Genomic DNA, 15198 nt, shown 5'->3' on the forward strand with positions numbered 1-15198 from the left:
ACAAAGGTAAGTAGCATTCTGAAATGTAGCGAAGACATGGGTATGTTTTGGCGTGTGAGAGGTTTAAATGTTGCTGGCGTCGTTACTATGACGTCCCCACAACACACCCGTCTCCACAACACTAAAATGTAGTAACGTCTCATGATGACTTTTGGCTGCATGTGAAGGTCTAAACCAAGCTGGCGTTACTATGACTTCCCCTCAACAAACTCGCCACAACACCGCCCGTTTGCCTCGTGCCGAAGTTACCGAGCCCCACTGTAGCCGGTAATGCAGGTGTTTGGAGAGTTTGCGACACGCGCCGCTGGAGTCAAGTGGCTTTGCCTTCGTGACGTGCTACTGAGGGGCATAGTCCACGGGTATCCAGAACTGTGCCTGGGGCAAATCTACGTCTAAAATACACAGAGACTATCCCGACCCGTGCTTGATCCTAACCTAATCTATTCAGACATTGAGCTAGAAAAGTACGGTTATGGATTCGCGGAGACTATAAAGAATTGCGACCCTAACCCATGCAAACAAAACTAAGCATGCTTCTGGATACGATATAAACTTTCCAACTCTCTGTACTTATACCATGTCAATCGGGCGTTCACCTTAAGTAGCACCAACGTCATAGTAACTAGGTCATTTTCCCATAGATTTTATGTCCTAATCTTTGTTCCATTCTCGGCACTGAGAATCTTGGCAAGGTTAAGCGACGGTCACAACCAGCCGTACGTGCTTTTTCTCCGTACGTTTTTTGGGAGGCTACGTCTGCTACGTTTTTTCTGAAAACGTGGAGAAGGAGTGGCGTCGACGCACGTCACTCGCACGTCACTCGCACGGTTGCACAAAGTGTAAGAGTGTGGTCTGCACGCCAAGTCTGGCCGTGAGCGGTTGCGTGCATCGTACGTTGAGCAAGTGGTAAGTGAGTTGTACGTGCTTACAACGTACGATCTCTGTGCGATTGCAACTTTACCGTAAGGATGCCGTACTCACACGTGCTTCTTCCGCACGGCACGTACGGGGCACGCGCGTCGCTCGTACTCGCACGCACGGGTGGTGAATCCGCAGAGCGCACGTAGAAAAAGTTTTACATCCACTTAAAGTTCTACGGCGTGTCTGCGTGCTCCCAGATCCGTAGGATTCCGTACGGAGGTGCTACTCACCACTCACGGATCCCCTACGTTTGCCCACGTTTTTGCACGTAGACAGCACGCAGAAGCACGTACGGCGGGTTGTGACCGTCGCTTTACACAGTTCCTTGTTCTAGGATGCTGTGAGTTTTTTTTTTCAAAATGAAAGGTTTGGATGTCATAACATATCAAAACAAAGACCTTTAAGATGGTGTAAAGTCTATCCCTGACCTTGAACTTAATTCAGTAGGGTTTCGCCTATGGGTTAAGACACTGCTGTTCACCGCTTCTACGATGATCATGATGATCAACACTAAAATCTGTGTTTAAGGCTTTGTGGCGCAGGACAATGTTGCCATGTAAAGGGTATTGATGGGCATTAAACACTTTGCTCCTTTTGGCACGTCAATTGACCGCCAGGGCGTTCACCCCTAGTAACACCGCCGCTTACTCATACAAATGTCGACTTTTATATTATGATGAGTTTTATTAGTTATTGGTTATGTCTCGTTTTGGCGCTGACAATCCCACATCTTGGCAAAGTTACACAGTCCCTTGTTCTAGAAAGATAATGTGCGTTATTTGTTTTCAAAATGAAAGGTTTGGATGTCATAACATATCAAAACAAAGACCTTCAAGATGGTGTAAAATATACCCCTGACCTTGAACTTAATCGAGTAGGGTTTCGCCGCATGACGGGTTAAGACACTGCTATTCACCACTTCTAGTTTGATCATGATGATCAACACTAAAATCTGTGTTTAAGGCTTTGTGGCGCACGGCAATGTTGCCATGTAAAGGCCATCTATGCCTAAAAGTGGCCAAAAAGAATTGGCCTTGCATTGAGCGACACCGTTAAAAAAATCTTATGGCACGTCAATTGACGTCAGGGCGTTCACCCATAGTAACACTGCCACTTACCCAGTCTGGTTCATGCAAATGTCAACTTTTATATTATGATGAGTTTTATTAGTTATTGCTTATGTTTCCTTTAATTTGACTCACTGTACCGTGTACATTATCAAGTTCACTAGATGTACTATTATTTACTCTTTGCTCCTTTAATACCTCCTTTGTTTTGTTATAATTAGTCATACATACGATATGTACATATAGACCAACTCTCTGTAGTAATCGGCCTGCAGGACGTTCACCTTAAATGGCACCTCCGTCTCTATAAATAGTTACCGGGTCTGGTTTGTGCAGGCCATGAGTTTTTAATGGAAGAGTTTGGAGATGTTACGGCACGTACCTACCACTATTGCTAAGTCTGTGCAATTAAAGCATGCAGTATCGCGGCATGTTCTTTACCCGCTGTACACTTAAGGGTAAAGGACCGAGGCCTGTGGCAATGGCCGGTTGTAATTTGGACACCATCTCTGTATAATTAACGTATCTGTATCTGCATAGCGGCCGGTATAACTTCGGCGTAACACACCAGCTTAAAAGACATATCTTATAGTATGCTTATAAGGACATTAATTCATTTGCTTACCAACGCAAGAGGTTACCTAGTGCAAACAAAGGTACAGTAGCATTCTGAAATGTAGTGAAGACATGGGTATGTTTTGGCGTGTGAGAGGTTTAAATGTTGCTGGCGTCGTTACTATGACGTCCCCACAACACACCCGTCTCCACAACACTAAAATGTAGTAACGTCTCATGATGACTTTTGGCTGCATGTGAAGGTCTAAACCAAGCTGGCGTTACTATGACTTCCCCTCAACAAACTCGCCACAACACCGCCCGTTTGCCTCGTGCCGAAGTTACCGAGCCCCACTGTAGCCGGTAATGCAGGTGTTTGGAGAGTTTGCGACACGCGCCGCTGGAGTCAAGTGGCTTTGCCTTCGTGACGTGCTACTGAGGGGCATAGTCCACGGGTATCCAGAACTGTGCCTGGGGCAAATCTACGTCTAAAATACACAGAGACTATCCCGATCCGTGCTTGATCCTAACCTAATCTATTCAGACATTGAGCTAGAAAAGTACGGTTATGGATTCGGGGAGAATATAAAGAAATGTGCCTGATTGTAACTCTAAACCATGCAAACATAGAACTAGGCACGGTTCTCGACACCATATAAAGTATATTCTCTGCACTCATGTAATGTCAATCGGCCGGTCGGGCGTTCACCCCAGGTAGCACCTCCGTCTCTATAAACAGAGTGTAAAACACGCATCCATTCCTATTGCCAGGTTTATGCTTTATGTTGTTACGGCATGCAGTATTACAATTTACACCATAATCATACTTGTCTTACACCGTCAACCCCATGCCAAAGCAGATTCTAAGTTGAACTTTACCACTGTACAATTACTTATCTTTTGATTTGCTTTTATTAGTAAATTTCTTCTATTACATAGAGGCATAACCAGTCCCCATAAAAATAGTGCAACATTCTAAAACGTATTGATATTTAACAGATATTATACTTTGTGAGAAATGGTCTAAATGTTGGCATCAACCAGGCTATCGACGTCGTTACTATGGCGTCAGCTCAACACGCCCGTCCCCACAACACCGCCCGCTCCCAGGTTTGCCTCGTGCCGAAGTTACCGAGTTCGAGTAGCCGGTAATGGACTTGTTTGGAGAGTTTGCGCCGCGCGCCTCTGGAGTCAAGGATGCGACTTGGACTTCGTGACGTCCTTCTGAGCCACGCACCAATCAGCGCCCTGTATCCGCGTGTCTGATTATAACACCTCCATCCTGCAGAAGTAGCGCCACAGTCGAGCTCAGCTCTACAGACGGGCAGGATGTGGAAACTGCTTCTGATCGCGGCTGTAGTCGTCTGGCCGGCCTCGGCACAAGGTAGGCGTACACTTTGTGTTAGTAGCTCTTTAATTGGGAGGAAGAATGGGGCTGCTCACTTAGGTATGCACAGTTTAGATATGCAGGAGTGCATAATACTGTTGTGTCAAGAACCGTGCTTTATCCAACTATGCTCAGGCAAGATTCTGGATTGTCTGCGCGTATCCAGAACCGTGCCTGGGGGAAACCTATATTTTGGATGCATGGGAACTATCCAGAACCGTGTCTGATCCTAACCCTATAACTCATTCATGTTTAGAGCGAGACAGGTGCGGTTTTGGATACGAGATATGTTTACACACGAGTTAGCGGATATATGAGTCCTGGATAAAGATTAATAAAGGGGTAATGCCCCGACCCGAGGTGTAACGTCATATGATGAAATAATCCCTGGTCAGGTGCAATATCCACCGAATAAACTACCAAGTGAGGTGGTTTATGAGGTGGTTATGGCACCCGACCAGGGATTGGCACCATTATACACCTAGGATAAGGCGGGGCATTAATGTTAGTATCATATAGCCTATAGAAAGGACATAGTACATAGATCCTAGTCTCGCGAGAGGACACGAGACTAGGACGAGACTTGCGTGAATCTTCTGCCCCCCTCTGCCTCCTTTCGGAGTAGAGGTAGGTAGGGCTTAGGCAGCTCCCAGCCTTCGTTGCGGTTCAGCTTGGCTCCCACTAGTTGGATGCGTATGGCCTCCTTGATTTTCCGGTGGGCGTTGCGGGCTTCCTGATCGATGATTTCGATCGTGTCTAGTATGGGTTGGGTGGTGACTCTATGTCCAGTCTGTAACTGATGTTGACTCAGTGCAGATTTGTAGTCCTTACGGTCAATCGACTTCTGGTGTTCACCTGACCTTTCCCCCAGCGACCTCTCTGTTTCTCCCACATACGACTCACCGCAGTGTTCGCAGACAAACTTGTAAATGACGCCACACTTTTCGCTGGGATCTAAAAGGTCTTTTGGGCTAACCAGCTCATTACGCAGAGTGTATCCTGGTTTTGAAAACAGGCTAACGTTGTGTTTGGCAAACACTGGTTTCAGTCTTTCTGTGGTCCCTTTAATGTAATGGAGTACAGCAAAGCTGGTAGGTGTTTGTCCCCTGTCTCCACGCTGAGTGTCCTTGCGGTTTCTCTGCTGTGTTTTCCTGTTATCCGCTTCTCTAAGGGCCCAGTCTGGATAGCCGTAGTGACGGAGTGCGTTCCTCACTTTTCCTTTCTCTACTTCTCTCAGGGTGCGGTCCTGGATAAGAGTGTCTGCCCTGTGCATTAAGGTTTTAACAATGCCGAGTTTCTGCTGGACGGGGTGGTTGGAGGACCACTGTAGGTAGTGGTCTGTATGTGTCTCCTTACGGTAGACATCCGTAGTGATGGTACGGTCCTGGTCCTAGATCCACGCAAGTCTCGTCCTAGTCTCGTGTCCTCTCGCGAGACTAGGATCATTCCGTGATCAAGACGAACTGACTAGTCGTCGAAAATTCGGAGGTATGTACCTTAGGATTTGATAGTCACTGATTGAAAGAATTCTTACTGAACTTAAACTATACCTGACTGATGAATCTCTTCAATAAATTCGAAAGATCTTACATTCTATGTTACGTGATACAGAAAAACAAATCATTTTGGCGATCATCTGCGGTGACCACTTGACATTGGAACAATACCACTTTTAGTGTGGGTGTCAAATAATAGGTTTTAGCTTTTTCTGTTTAACGTTTAAAAATCTCAATCTCCCCCCTCTCTCTCTTGTGTGTGTGTGTGTGTGTGTGTGTTTGTGTGTGTGTGTGTGTGTGTGTGTGTGTGTGTGTATGTGTGTGTGTGTGTGAGTGTGTGTATGTGTATGTGTGTGTGTGTGTGGTGTTTTGTCATCATCATCAAAATAATCTACTCTACATTCCAACTACTTGAAAAAACTTTACATAAGCTGGTGATAACAAATTTTCTTCCTTCTTCAGGTGAACAGGTGTACCTGGTCACACATGACACCTGGGCCTTTTATAAGGTTCGTGTGAACGGATCGATGACTAATACAAACGTGAAATCGACTTGTACGGCTGCGGGGATGGACTATCCGTGCCACTGGTCAGGTGCTGCTGGGTGTACCAGCCACTGGACCTCAGACTGCATCACGTATGTCGGTACCGGTAGTTACCCCTGTCACACCCACGCGGTCCTCTCCACTAAACTGTGTGGACACGATGAACCCTGGGAGTGCCAGCCCCTTGATGACACCTTTGTGTACTACCCTGGCTGGGGTGATCACAGCGCCTGGGGAGTGGACTACAACACTCTAACCTATCTCCTGCATTTAGCAGACAACAACAACATGTATGCCCTGTGTGCAGGTGAGGCCGCAGCCTCCATATAGTTACACACAACACTGATAAATCCATGCATTTTCGTCTTACTGCTGGGAGGTAACATGTCGTAGCAAAATACATATATATATTCATATATGTATCTCTATATATACATATATGTCTCTCTCTCTCTCTCTCTCTATATATATATATATATATATATATATATATATATATATATATATATCCATATATATATATATATGTATATATATATATATATAGAGAGAGAGAGAGAGACAGCGAGAGAAAGAGAGAGAGAGATGACTTCTAGAACAAAATATATATATAACATGGGTTCTAAAACTAATATAATTATGATTAACCATTTAAAACAAAGGCTTTTAGCCTGAATGGTAGCCTCTTAATATGGTATGATGATCTTGCATCCTTGTAAATATGATATGACAAGTGTACGTTAACGTTTGAACAGACTTCATGTTGCATTGTTACCGTTGTTACGTGCCAATTGAAATAAATCTGAACCTGCCATCCCCAGTCGCTACTACATGTGAGGCCTCCCCATGTGCACACGGAACCTGTACTGGTGGTGACCAAGGCTACACCTGCACCTGTGAGAGTGGCTGGACAGGACGCAACTGTGACCTAGGTTGGTATTTTGTTGTTTTATTGTACAACAGAAAGAAGTTAATATGTTTATGACATACAGCAGTCAAGGGAGACACAAAACGCTACCAATCAAATGAATACAAAATGATGGTGTGACTGTCGTACATTTTCAGCAGCTTTCTGAGTAATTTAATTATGAAGTACCAAAGGCTGTTATGTTGTATTACTTTATTCTGGTTGTTTTACTAAATCTTTAGTTTTATTTCTTTCAGACATCGACGACTGCCTGTCCTCCCCATGTGCACACGGAACCTGTACTGACGGCGTGGCGAGTTACACCTGTAGCTGTGAGAACGGCTGGACAGGGAACAACTGTGATCAAGGTTAGTATTTGCTTATTTCATAAAGATAAGTGTAAAGATTAGTGCCCTGTTTGGCATTGACATTTAAGAAAGTATAAGTGCATATGAAACTGTCATTGTGGTTGCATAGATACAATAATAATAATAACCTTTATTGTACATTCATGCCCTATCGGGCTAAGTACAGGTCAACAGATGGAATAGGTAATATACATGTTTGTAGTATAAACAGTTCTAAAACTACTCTAATACAGGGGTTCGGCTTCTTCTCGTTTCTTTGTGATGTTGAAAATATAATTTGAGATGGGTTTGTATAGTACAGAATGATCAAAGCGCATAAGAAAGATAAATTTTTCAATATTAGGCAAGTGTTCGAAATATGGAAACGTAGTAGCAATATATCTAAAAAGATCATTTCTTTCATTACTATAAAAACTACAATTAATAACAAAGTGGGCTTCATCTTCTACTTTGTTTGAGCTACAAAATTGGCAAATCCTTTGCTCCAGAGGTGTGCGGTTGTGCCTTCCTGTTTCGATGCTGAGTTTACAAAGATCTAGAAGAATAGAATAGCAATGCATTCTGTATAAGACTTGTAATATTTGAGCTTTAATTACCAGACATCGATGAGTGCATGTCCTCCCCATGTGCACACGGAACCTGTACTGACGGTGTGGCGAGTTACACCTGTAGCTGTGAGAACGGCTGGACAGGGAACAGCTGTGATCAGGGTTAGTATTTGGTTGCTTCTTTGACATCAAAGTGCCTTGCTATTTTACTGATATTCAAGAGAAGCTATTGTTGTTTAAAATGTCATCGTGGATGCATTATTATACCGAAAGAAAGAAGTAAAAACAATTGCATAAGACTTTATCTATAATACCTGTACTTTTTATCAGACATCAATGAGTGCTTGTCCTCCCCATGTGCACACGGAACCTGTACTGACGGCGTGGCGAGTTACACCTGTAGCTGTGAGAACGGCTGGGAAGGGAACAACTGTGATCAAGGTCAGTACTATTTTTAAACTACGCTAGGAGATTGACATCAATGGTTAGACACTGGATTGCCAAATGAAAAGTATTACTCAAAACATTGGATGACATGAAAGTGTAGTTTATGTGACTTTCATTCTTAAAATAGAGTAAGAAGTCTTTATTTTTCAGACATTGACGAGTGCGCGAGCAATCCTTGTCAGCTGGGAGGAACCTGCCTGGATCACGTGAACGGCTACAGCTGTGTCTGTCCTAAAGAAACCACTGGGAAGGACTGTGAAACTGGTAGGGCTCTTGTTTCTAGAGGAAACGATATACATTTTTTTTAAAACTACAGCATTTGTAAATTTAAGCTATTTTCATTACTTCTAAGCGTACTTATATTCACTTGATTTTGACAAATCGTATCGTACTTGGCCCAACGTTTTCTGTAATTTGGCGAAAATATTTTTTTTCAAGTACATTGTACTATTTCTGTTTTGTAGCATCTTTTGCCGGGGACTGCTACCAGTTCTCGACCTCAGCTGCCACCCATCGGGACGCCACCCAGGCCTGCAGTGCCAACAGCGGCCGCATGGTGGACCTGAGAGACCCGCAGCAGCAACAGTTCCTGGCGAACACCATCGCGGCCTCCACCGGCGTCTCCAACTGGCTCGCCATGAAAACCGCGCCGCTGCCTTTCTTTTACAGCGATGGATCGCCTGTTCAAGGTACATGCTTAGACAGACATGGCTAGTGTCAAACTCGCACATTGCATACAATGAACAAGGCAGCATCAGAGAATGGCCATATCTTCACACATGGGATGTACGTATTAGTTATCAAAAACTTTGTCTTGTTAGTGAGAATCTTGATCTAATCTTTCGCCTACATTTCAATAAAATTATCAGGTAAAGCATCTTTAAGAATTACGTAAACATTGTTACAACTTTAACTCAGACATTCCTTCAAAGATGCGCCTCTTATAGTATCTTTTCTTAGCATAAATGTCAAATTGTTCTATCATTATTTTTTTCCAAAACAGCTCCCCTGCAGTGGTCAGTAGACGAAGTCTCGTCCCCGCTGGACCTGTGTGTTCTCCTGGACAGCTCCGACAACTACAAGGCGAACAAGGCGTTCTGCACCGAGCAGCACAACTACGTCTGCATGTCCGGTACACAGGCATTCCTTTTTCTTTCAGATATCTTCTTCTTTCATTCATCATGTATCTTATACAGAATCCAACATGGTTTCAGTTAACATAGGTCAGCCCAAAATAGTCCACGAAATGTTACTTGTGATGTCCTTTTCTCTGATTGCAGTCCTCAAACCGTGTGAGCCAAACGTGTGTCAGAACGGCGGAAACTGCACCTCCTGCTTCGGAGACTCTACCAATTACTGTGACTGTCCGGACGGGTTCGACGGCAAGACTTGTGAGATAAGTAGGTACTTCAAGACGCTAGGTTTCCTCAGAATTGCACTGTCAACTGATTTATGATGCTACGTCTGTCCAGAGTCGCACATTCATCAGATTCTCTCTTCTCGTAAAATAAAACATGCCTATCAAAATGTTCAAAGAAAGTTAAACCTGCCTAGAGTAAATGGGGGAAATGGTTACAATTAAGAATTGGCAAGATTTTTGATGCGTTGTTCAATGGAAAAATAGTATAAGATCGTGACAAGATCAAGACGTTTCATGTAAATTGTCAGATCTTAGTGTGCCAACTCCTCTTCAGTGACAACTTACGGAAGAAATTGGATAAATGCTTAATGATAGCTTTATTCTTTAATACCTCAACAGACATAGACGAGTGCGCCTCCGGTCCGTGCCAAAATGGCGGGAGTTGCCATGACGACGTCAACTCCTACCACTGCGCCTGCCCAGTCGGCTACCATGGAGACCACTGCGAGTCAGGTTAGCATAACATGGAAATAGGAAGTCTCAGCAACCGTCCTCATCGCCTGAATAGACTGTAGTACTACTTATTGTCGCAAGGATGCACTCCCAAACGTGGCTGAGTCTATGCCGTGTCACGTTTGGGACCGCATGGCAACCTAATGAAGCTAATGCACGACTAAAGGCCCTTTGATGCCTGGCATTGCAGCGCATTCTAGCATTCTTTCTGCCATATCCAATCTTCAGACCAACACTGTCACAACACCTTTCGTCGAAATGTTTTCCTTACCTTTCTTCTGTTCTGTTTTATCTAGACACGGACTGGTGTTCCGAGGTCCAGTGTCCGCACGGTTTTGTCTGCCAGGACTTCACGTTCTACTTTGTCTGCGTCCGTGAGTACAATTTATTTCAGTCTTTTTCGTCATATCATGACTATGGATAAAATATACTGCTTTTCCTAATGTTTCTACTTGATATCGCAGTTATCACATCGTGCTGTTGGCTAAATCGCCCTGCAAAAAATGTATCATTGAATGCAGTGATATAAAATCAAGACCTACAGTTTATTTATACTGATTTGTTATTCCATTAATCTGTCACTGGCACTTCCACTGGCAAGAATCAAGTATTGTCACAAGTGTTTTTCTTTCTCGAAACACTCTTTGCGAAAGTTTACACGAATATTCATAAATGCGAGAGTGAATGTCATCATGATGCCATGTGGTCTATCCTTTTTAACCCTAAAAAGAATAGACATCTTGGATTTTGGCCCTAACGCTACCCAAAAAATCTAAGTTTGGTGGCCCTAGCGCAAGCTGTTCGGATGCTATCCGACATCAAAGTTGGCACGGGCACTTTTAGCCCCCCCCCCAGTCTAGATAGGGTTAATCTTATAGGAAAATATTGATACACTTAAGTACAATGATCAGTCATTATATTTTAGTTATCACCTCAGAAAGAAACATTGTGAACACTGTTTGCATCTAGACCCATCTTCCGTCGCCCGCGGGATCCCGTACCAGTGCAGCAGCGCCTCCTGTCCGGACGGCATGTACTGCACCCAGGAGGGCGTGGCAGCCTTCTCTTGCAGGCCTGAGGAGTGACGTCATGACCGAACCCTCCCACGTGACAACAAGCAACCAATGGCTGCCTACATGCGAGCCTTAAAAGTGTGCTGAGTTTTGTTTTTGGTTTGATCTAGAGTCTAACTAGAGTTCCACGACATCATACCTTCGCCAAAAGTTAACCTTTTGACTGATAAATTAAAGATTATTCCCCAACAGTTGATTATATTCTCCACTTAACTATCTTAACAAAGAAGGCCATTCCATAATTTCCTCATAATTTATGCAAATGGAACCCAAATTTGAATAAGACATGTTTAATTGATAATGTTCACCTTCGTTTAAATTTCAAATGCCTCAAATACAAAGTATTAAACAAGTCCATCCAGCTGTTCTTGAGTTATCTTGTTGACCAACAGACAGAATGACAGAATGACTAACGCAACTGAAAATATGACCTTCTTGGCGAAGGTAACTAGAGATAGTGGATATTAGATTCAATAAAATGCAGCAAAAATCATATTCTATAGTTTCTGTCCATTTTTTTGACTCATTTAATACTGCAGCGTCGATTGTACATGTCTGGACTTTGTTTGAACTTTGCATTTTGAAATGATTTAAAGAAAAGAATTATTGCATGTGAAAACACCTCATATAGCTGTGTGCCATATAGCTATAGACGTTTGTGGGGCTAGGAGACACATTTGTATCTTTTGAAGTAAGCTAACTAGTGTCATAATAGAACGAACCGTCCAACAGTTGACACACGGACGTCAGGAGTCCAAAGTTCAAAGTCCACGGTTATCCAGAACCGTGTCTGGGGCAAATCTACATTCTTGGATACGCAGAGACTATCCAGAACCGTGCCTGAGCCTAACCTTAACCCATTTGGGATAGAGCTAGATATACATAGAACTAGATGATGATCATGATGACTAGCTATATAGATAGGCACGGTTCTGGATGTGATATAAACTACCCAACCCTCTGTACTCATGTCAATCGGCCTGCAGGACGTTCACCCCAAGTAGCACCTCCGCCTGTATAAACATCGCCGTTACCGGGTCTGGTTCGTGCAGGGGATCAGCGGGTTTCTATGGAAGGGTTTGGAGAGCTTATACTAAAAGTTAACCAGTAACAGTCGTACCCACTTCTATTGCCACGTGTGCTGTATATGTATATTTACAGCATGTACTTTATACGCCATTCACTTAACTACATGCCAAAGAGACTATCAAGAATCGTACCTGATCCTAACTCTAACCCATTCAGGCACTGGAAAAAAAAGGGAACTGTTCTGGATACGATATACATGTCGGCTATATTCAACCCTTTACTTGTACTGTGTTATATCAATCGAGGTCGTTGACCCCAAGTAGCGCCTACGTCTTCGTGCAGGGGATCATGGGTTTTCAATGGGAGAGCTTCAATGGAGAGATTAAAACATGTACCCGATACCATTGCCACGTGTGCTGTAAATGTATTTGGTTACAGCATGTACCTTATACGCCGTTCACGTAACTACATGCGAAAGAGACTATCCAGAATCGTGCCTGATCCTAACCCTAACCCATTAAGGCACTGGAAAAAAAAGGAACTGTTCTGGATACGATATAGGCTATATCCAACCATTTGTACTCTGTTATATCAATCAAACGGAAGGGCGTTAACCCCAAGTAGCACCTATCTACGTCTTCGTGCAGGGGATTAAGCGTTTTCAATGGAAGAGTTTCGAGAGATTAAAAATAAAACACGAACCCACTACTATTGCCAAGTGTGGTGTATGTGGTTACGGCATGCAGTATTACGGCATATACTTATTATATTAACTACAAGGCAATGGCCGATTGTAATTTGGACTCCACCACTGTACAATTGATGTATCTTATCATATGCTTTAACTAGGACGTTTCTTTGCTCACATAGTGACATACCTGTTCCTTATTAAGGTAGGGTAACATTGTAAAATGCTGTAATATCTATCTGTAAAGACATGAATATTTTGGGGGCGTGTGAGAGGTACAAATGTTGCTGGCATCAACCAGACTGTCGTTACTATGGCGTCAGCTCAACACACCCGTCCCCACAACACCGCCCGTTCCCAGGTATGCTTCATGCCAGGATTACTGAGTCAGATTAACCGTTAATGCACCAGTTAGGAGAGATTAAAACACGCACAGCGCGCAAAACACGAACCTGCTACTATTGCCAAGTGTGGTGTATGTGGTTACGGCATGCAGTATTACGGCATATGATCATTAACTACAAGGCAATGGCCGATTGTAATTTGGACTCCACCACTGTACAATTGACGCATCTGAAAACATGCTTTTATTAGGACGTTGCTTTGGTTACATAGTGACATACATGTACCTATTCCTTATAAAGGTATGGTAACATTGTAAAATGCTGTAATATCTATCTGTAAAGACATGAATATTTTGGACCGTGTGAGTGGTCTAAATATTGCTGGCATCAACCAGACTGTCGTTACTATGGCGTCAGTTCAACACACCCGTCCCCACAACACCGCCCGTTTCCAGGTATGCTTCATGCCAGGATTACTGAGTCAGATTAACCGTTAATGCACCAGTTAGGAGAGATTAAAACACGTACAGCGCGCAAAACACGAACCCGCTACTATTGCCAAGTGTGCCGTGTGTGGTTACGGCATGCAGTATTACGGCATATAATCATTAACTACAAGGCAATGGCCGATTGTAATTTGGACTCCACCACTGTACAATTGACGTATCTTATGATATGCTTTTTAGGACGTTTCTTTCCTTACATAGTGACATACCTATTGGTAATAAAGGTAGGGCAACATTCTAAAATGCAGTGATAGCTAATGGTGAAGACATTAATATTTTAGGGTGTGTGAGAAGTATAAATGTTGCTGGCATCAACCAGACTGTCGTTACTATGGCGTCAGCCCAACCCACCCGTCCCCACAACACCGCCCGTTCCCAGGTGTGCTTCATGCCAGGATTACTGAGTCAGATTAACCGTTAATGCAACAGTTAGGAGTTCAGGATGTGGCGCGGAATTCACGACGTCATACCCAGGCCTGCACCAATCAGCGCCCTGTATCCACGTGTCTGAATATAACACCTCCGTCCTGCAGAAGTAGCGCCACAGTCGAGCTCAGCTCTACAGACGGGCAGGATGTGGAAACTGCTGCTGATCGCGGCTGTAGTCGCCTGGCCGGCCTCGGCACAAGGTAGGCGTACACTTATTGTTAGTAGCTATTTAATTAGGAGGAAGAATAGGGCCGGAAGGATAGGGCCGGATACTCGCCCAGGTATGCACAGTTTAGATATGCAGGCGTGTATATTACTGGGGTCTGTTGTGTCAAAAACTGTGCTTTACCCCAACCATGCTCAGGCATGTGCACGGTTGTGGATTGTCAGCGGGTATCCAGAACCATGCCTGGGGGAATTTTTTGTATTTATATTTTTGGATACATGGGGACTATCCAGAACTTTGTCTGATCCTAATCCTAACTCATTCATGTTTAGACGTGCATAGGCGCAGTTCTGGATACGAGAGATGGACGTGGCAGTAGACACGAGATAGTGGATATATGAGTCCCTGCGGTTAAAGATTAATAAAGGGTTAATGCCCCGACCCTAGGTGTATATGGTGAGATAATCCCTGGTCGGGCGCGATAACCACCTCATAAACAAGGTTTATGAAGTGGTTATCGCACCTGGCCAGGGATTGTATCACCATATACACCTAGGATATTAGGCGGGGCATTAACGTTATTATCATATAGCCTATCCAACTGACACAGTAATTTTTTATGAACTTTAAATTCTTGCATTGCAAAGCTCTTACATTCTATGTTAAGTGATACAAAAATTAAAAAAAACAGATCATCTAGGCAATCATCTGCGGTGACCACTCGACATTGGAACAGTACCACTTTTAGTGGGGGTCAAATAATAGGTTTAGTCTTTTTCTGTTTAACGTTTAAAAATCTGAATCTCTCTATCTCTCTCTCTTTATATATACCCATTCATGTTTAAAAGT

At 43.6% G+C, this 15198-nt stretch overlaps 1 protein-coding gene across 1 annotated transcript in view; it reads left to right on the forward strand.

Annotated features, from left to right (window-relative positions):
- The first annotated feature begins 3850 nt into the window (after positions 1-3850).
- The window catches only part of LOC109463470 (fibropellin-1-like), a 31421-nt gene continuing 20073 nt past the window's right edge, over positions 3851-15198 (forward strand). The window contains exons 1-8 of the mRNA XM_019760299.1: positions 3851-3927; positions 5889-6278; positions 7136-7246; positions 7846-7956; positions 8392-8505; positions 8706-8930; positions 9245-9373; positions 9522-9641. Of these exons, the coding sequence (XP_019615858.1) occupies positions 3873-3927; positions 5889-6278; positions 7136-7246; positions 7846-7956; positions 8392-8505; positions 8706-8930; positions 9245-9373; positions 9522-9641 (1255 nt within the window). The 5' untranslated portion in view covers positions 3851-3872. The remainder of the gene's footprint in view (positions 3928-5888; positions 6279-7135; positions 7247-7845; positions 7957-8391; positions 8506-8705; positions 8931-9244; positions 9374-9521; positions 9642-15198) is intronic.

Source organism: Branchiostoma belcheri, unplaced genomic scaffold, assembly GCF_001625305.1.
Source record: "Branchiostoma belcheri isolate BF01 breed outbred unplaced genomic scaffold, Haploidv18h27 scaffold126, whole genome shotgun sequence".
NCBI lineage: Eukaryota > Metazoa > Chordata > Leptocardii > Amphioxiformes > Branchiostomatidae > Branchiostoma > Branchiostoma belcheri.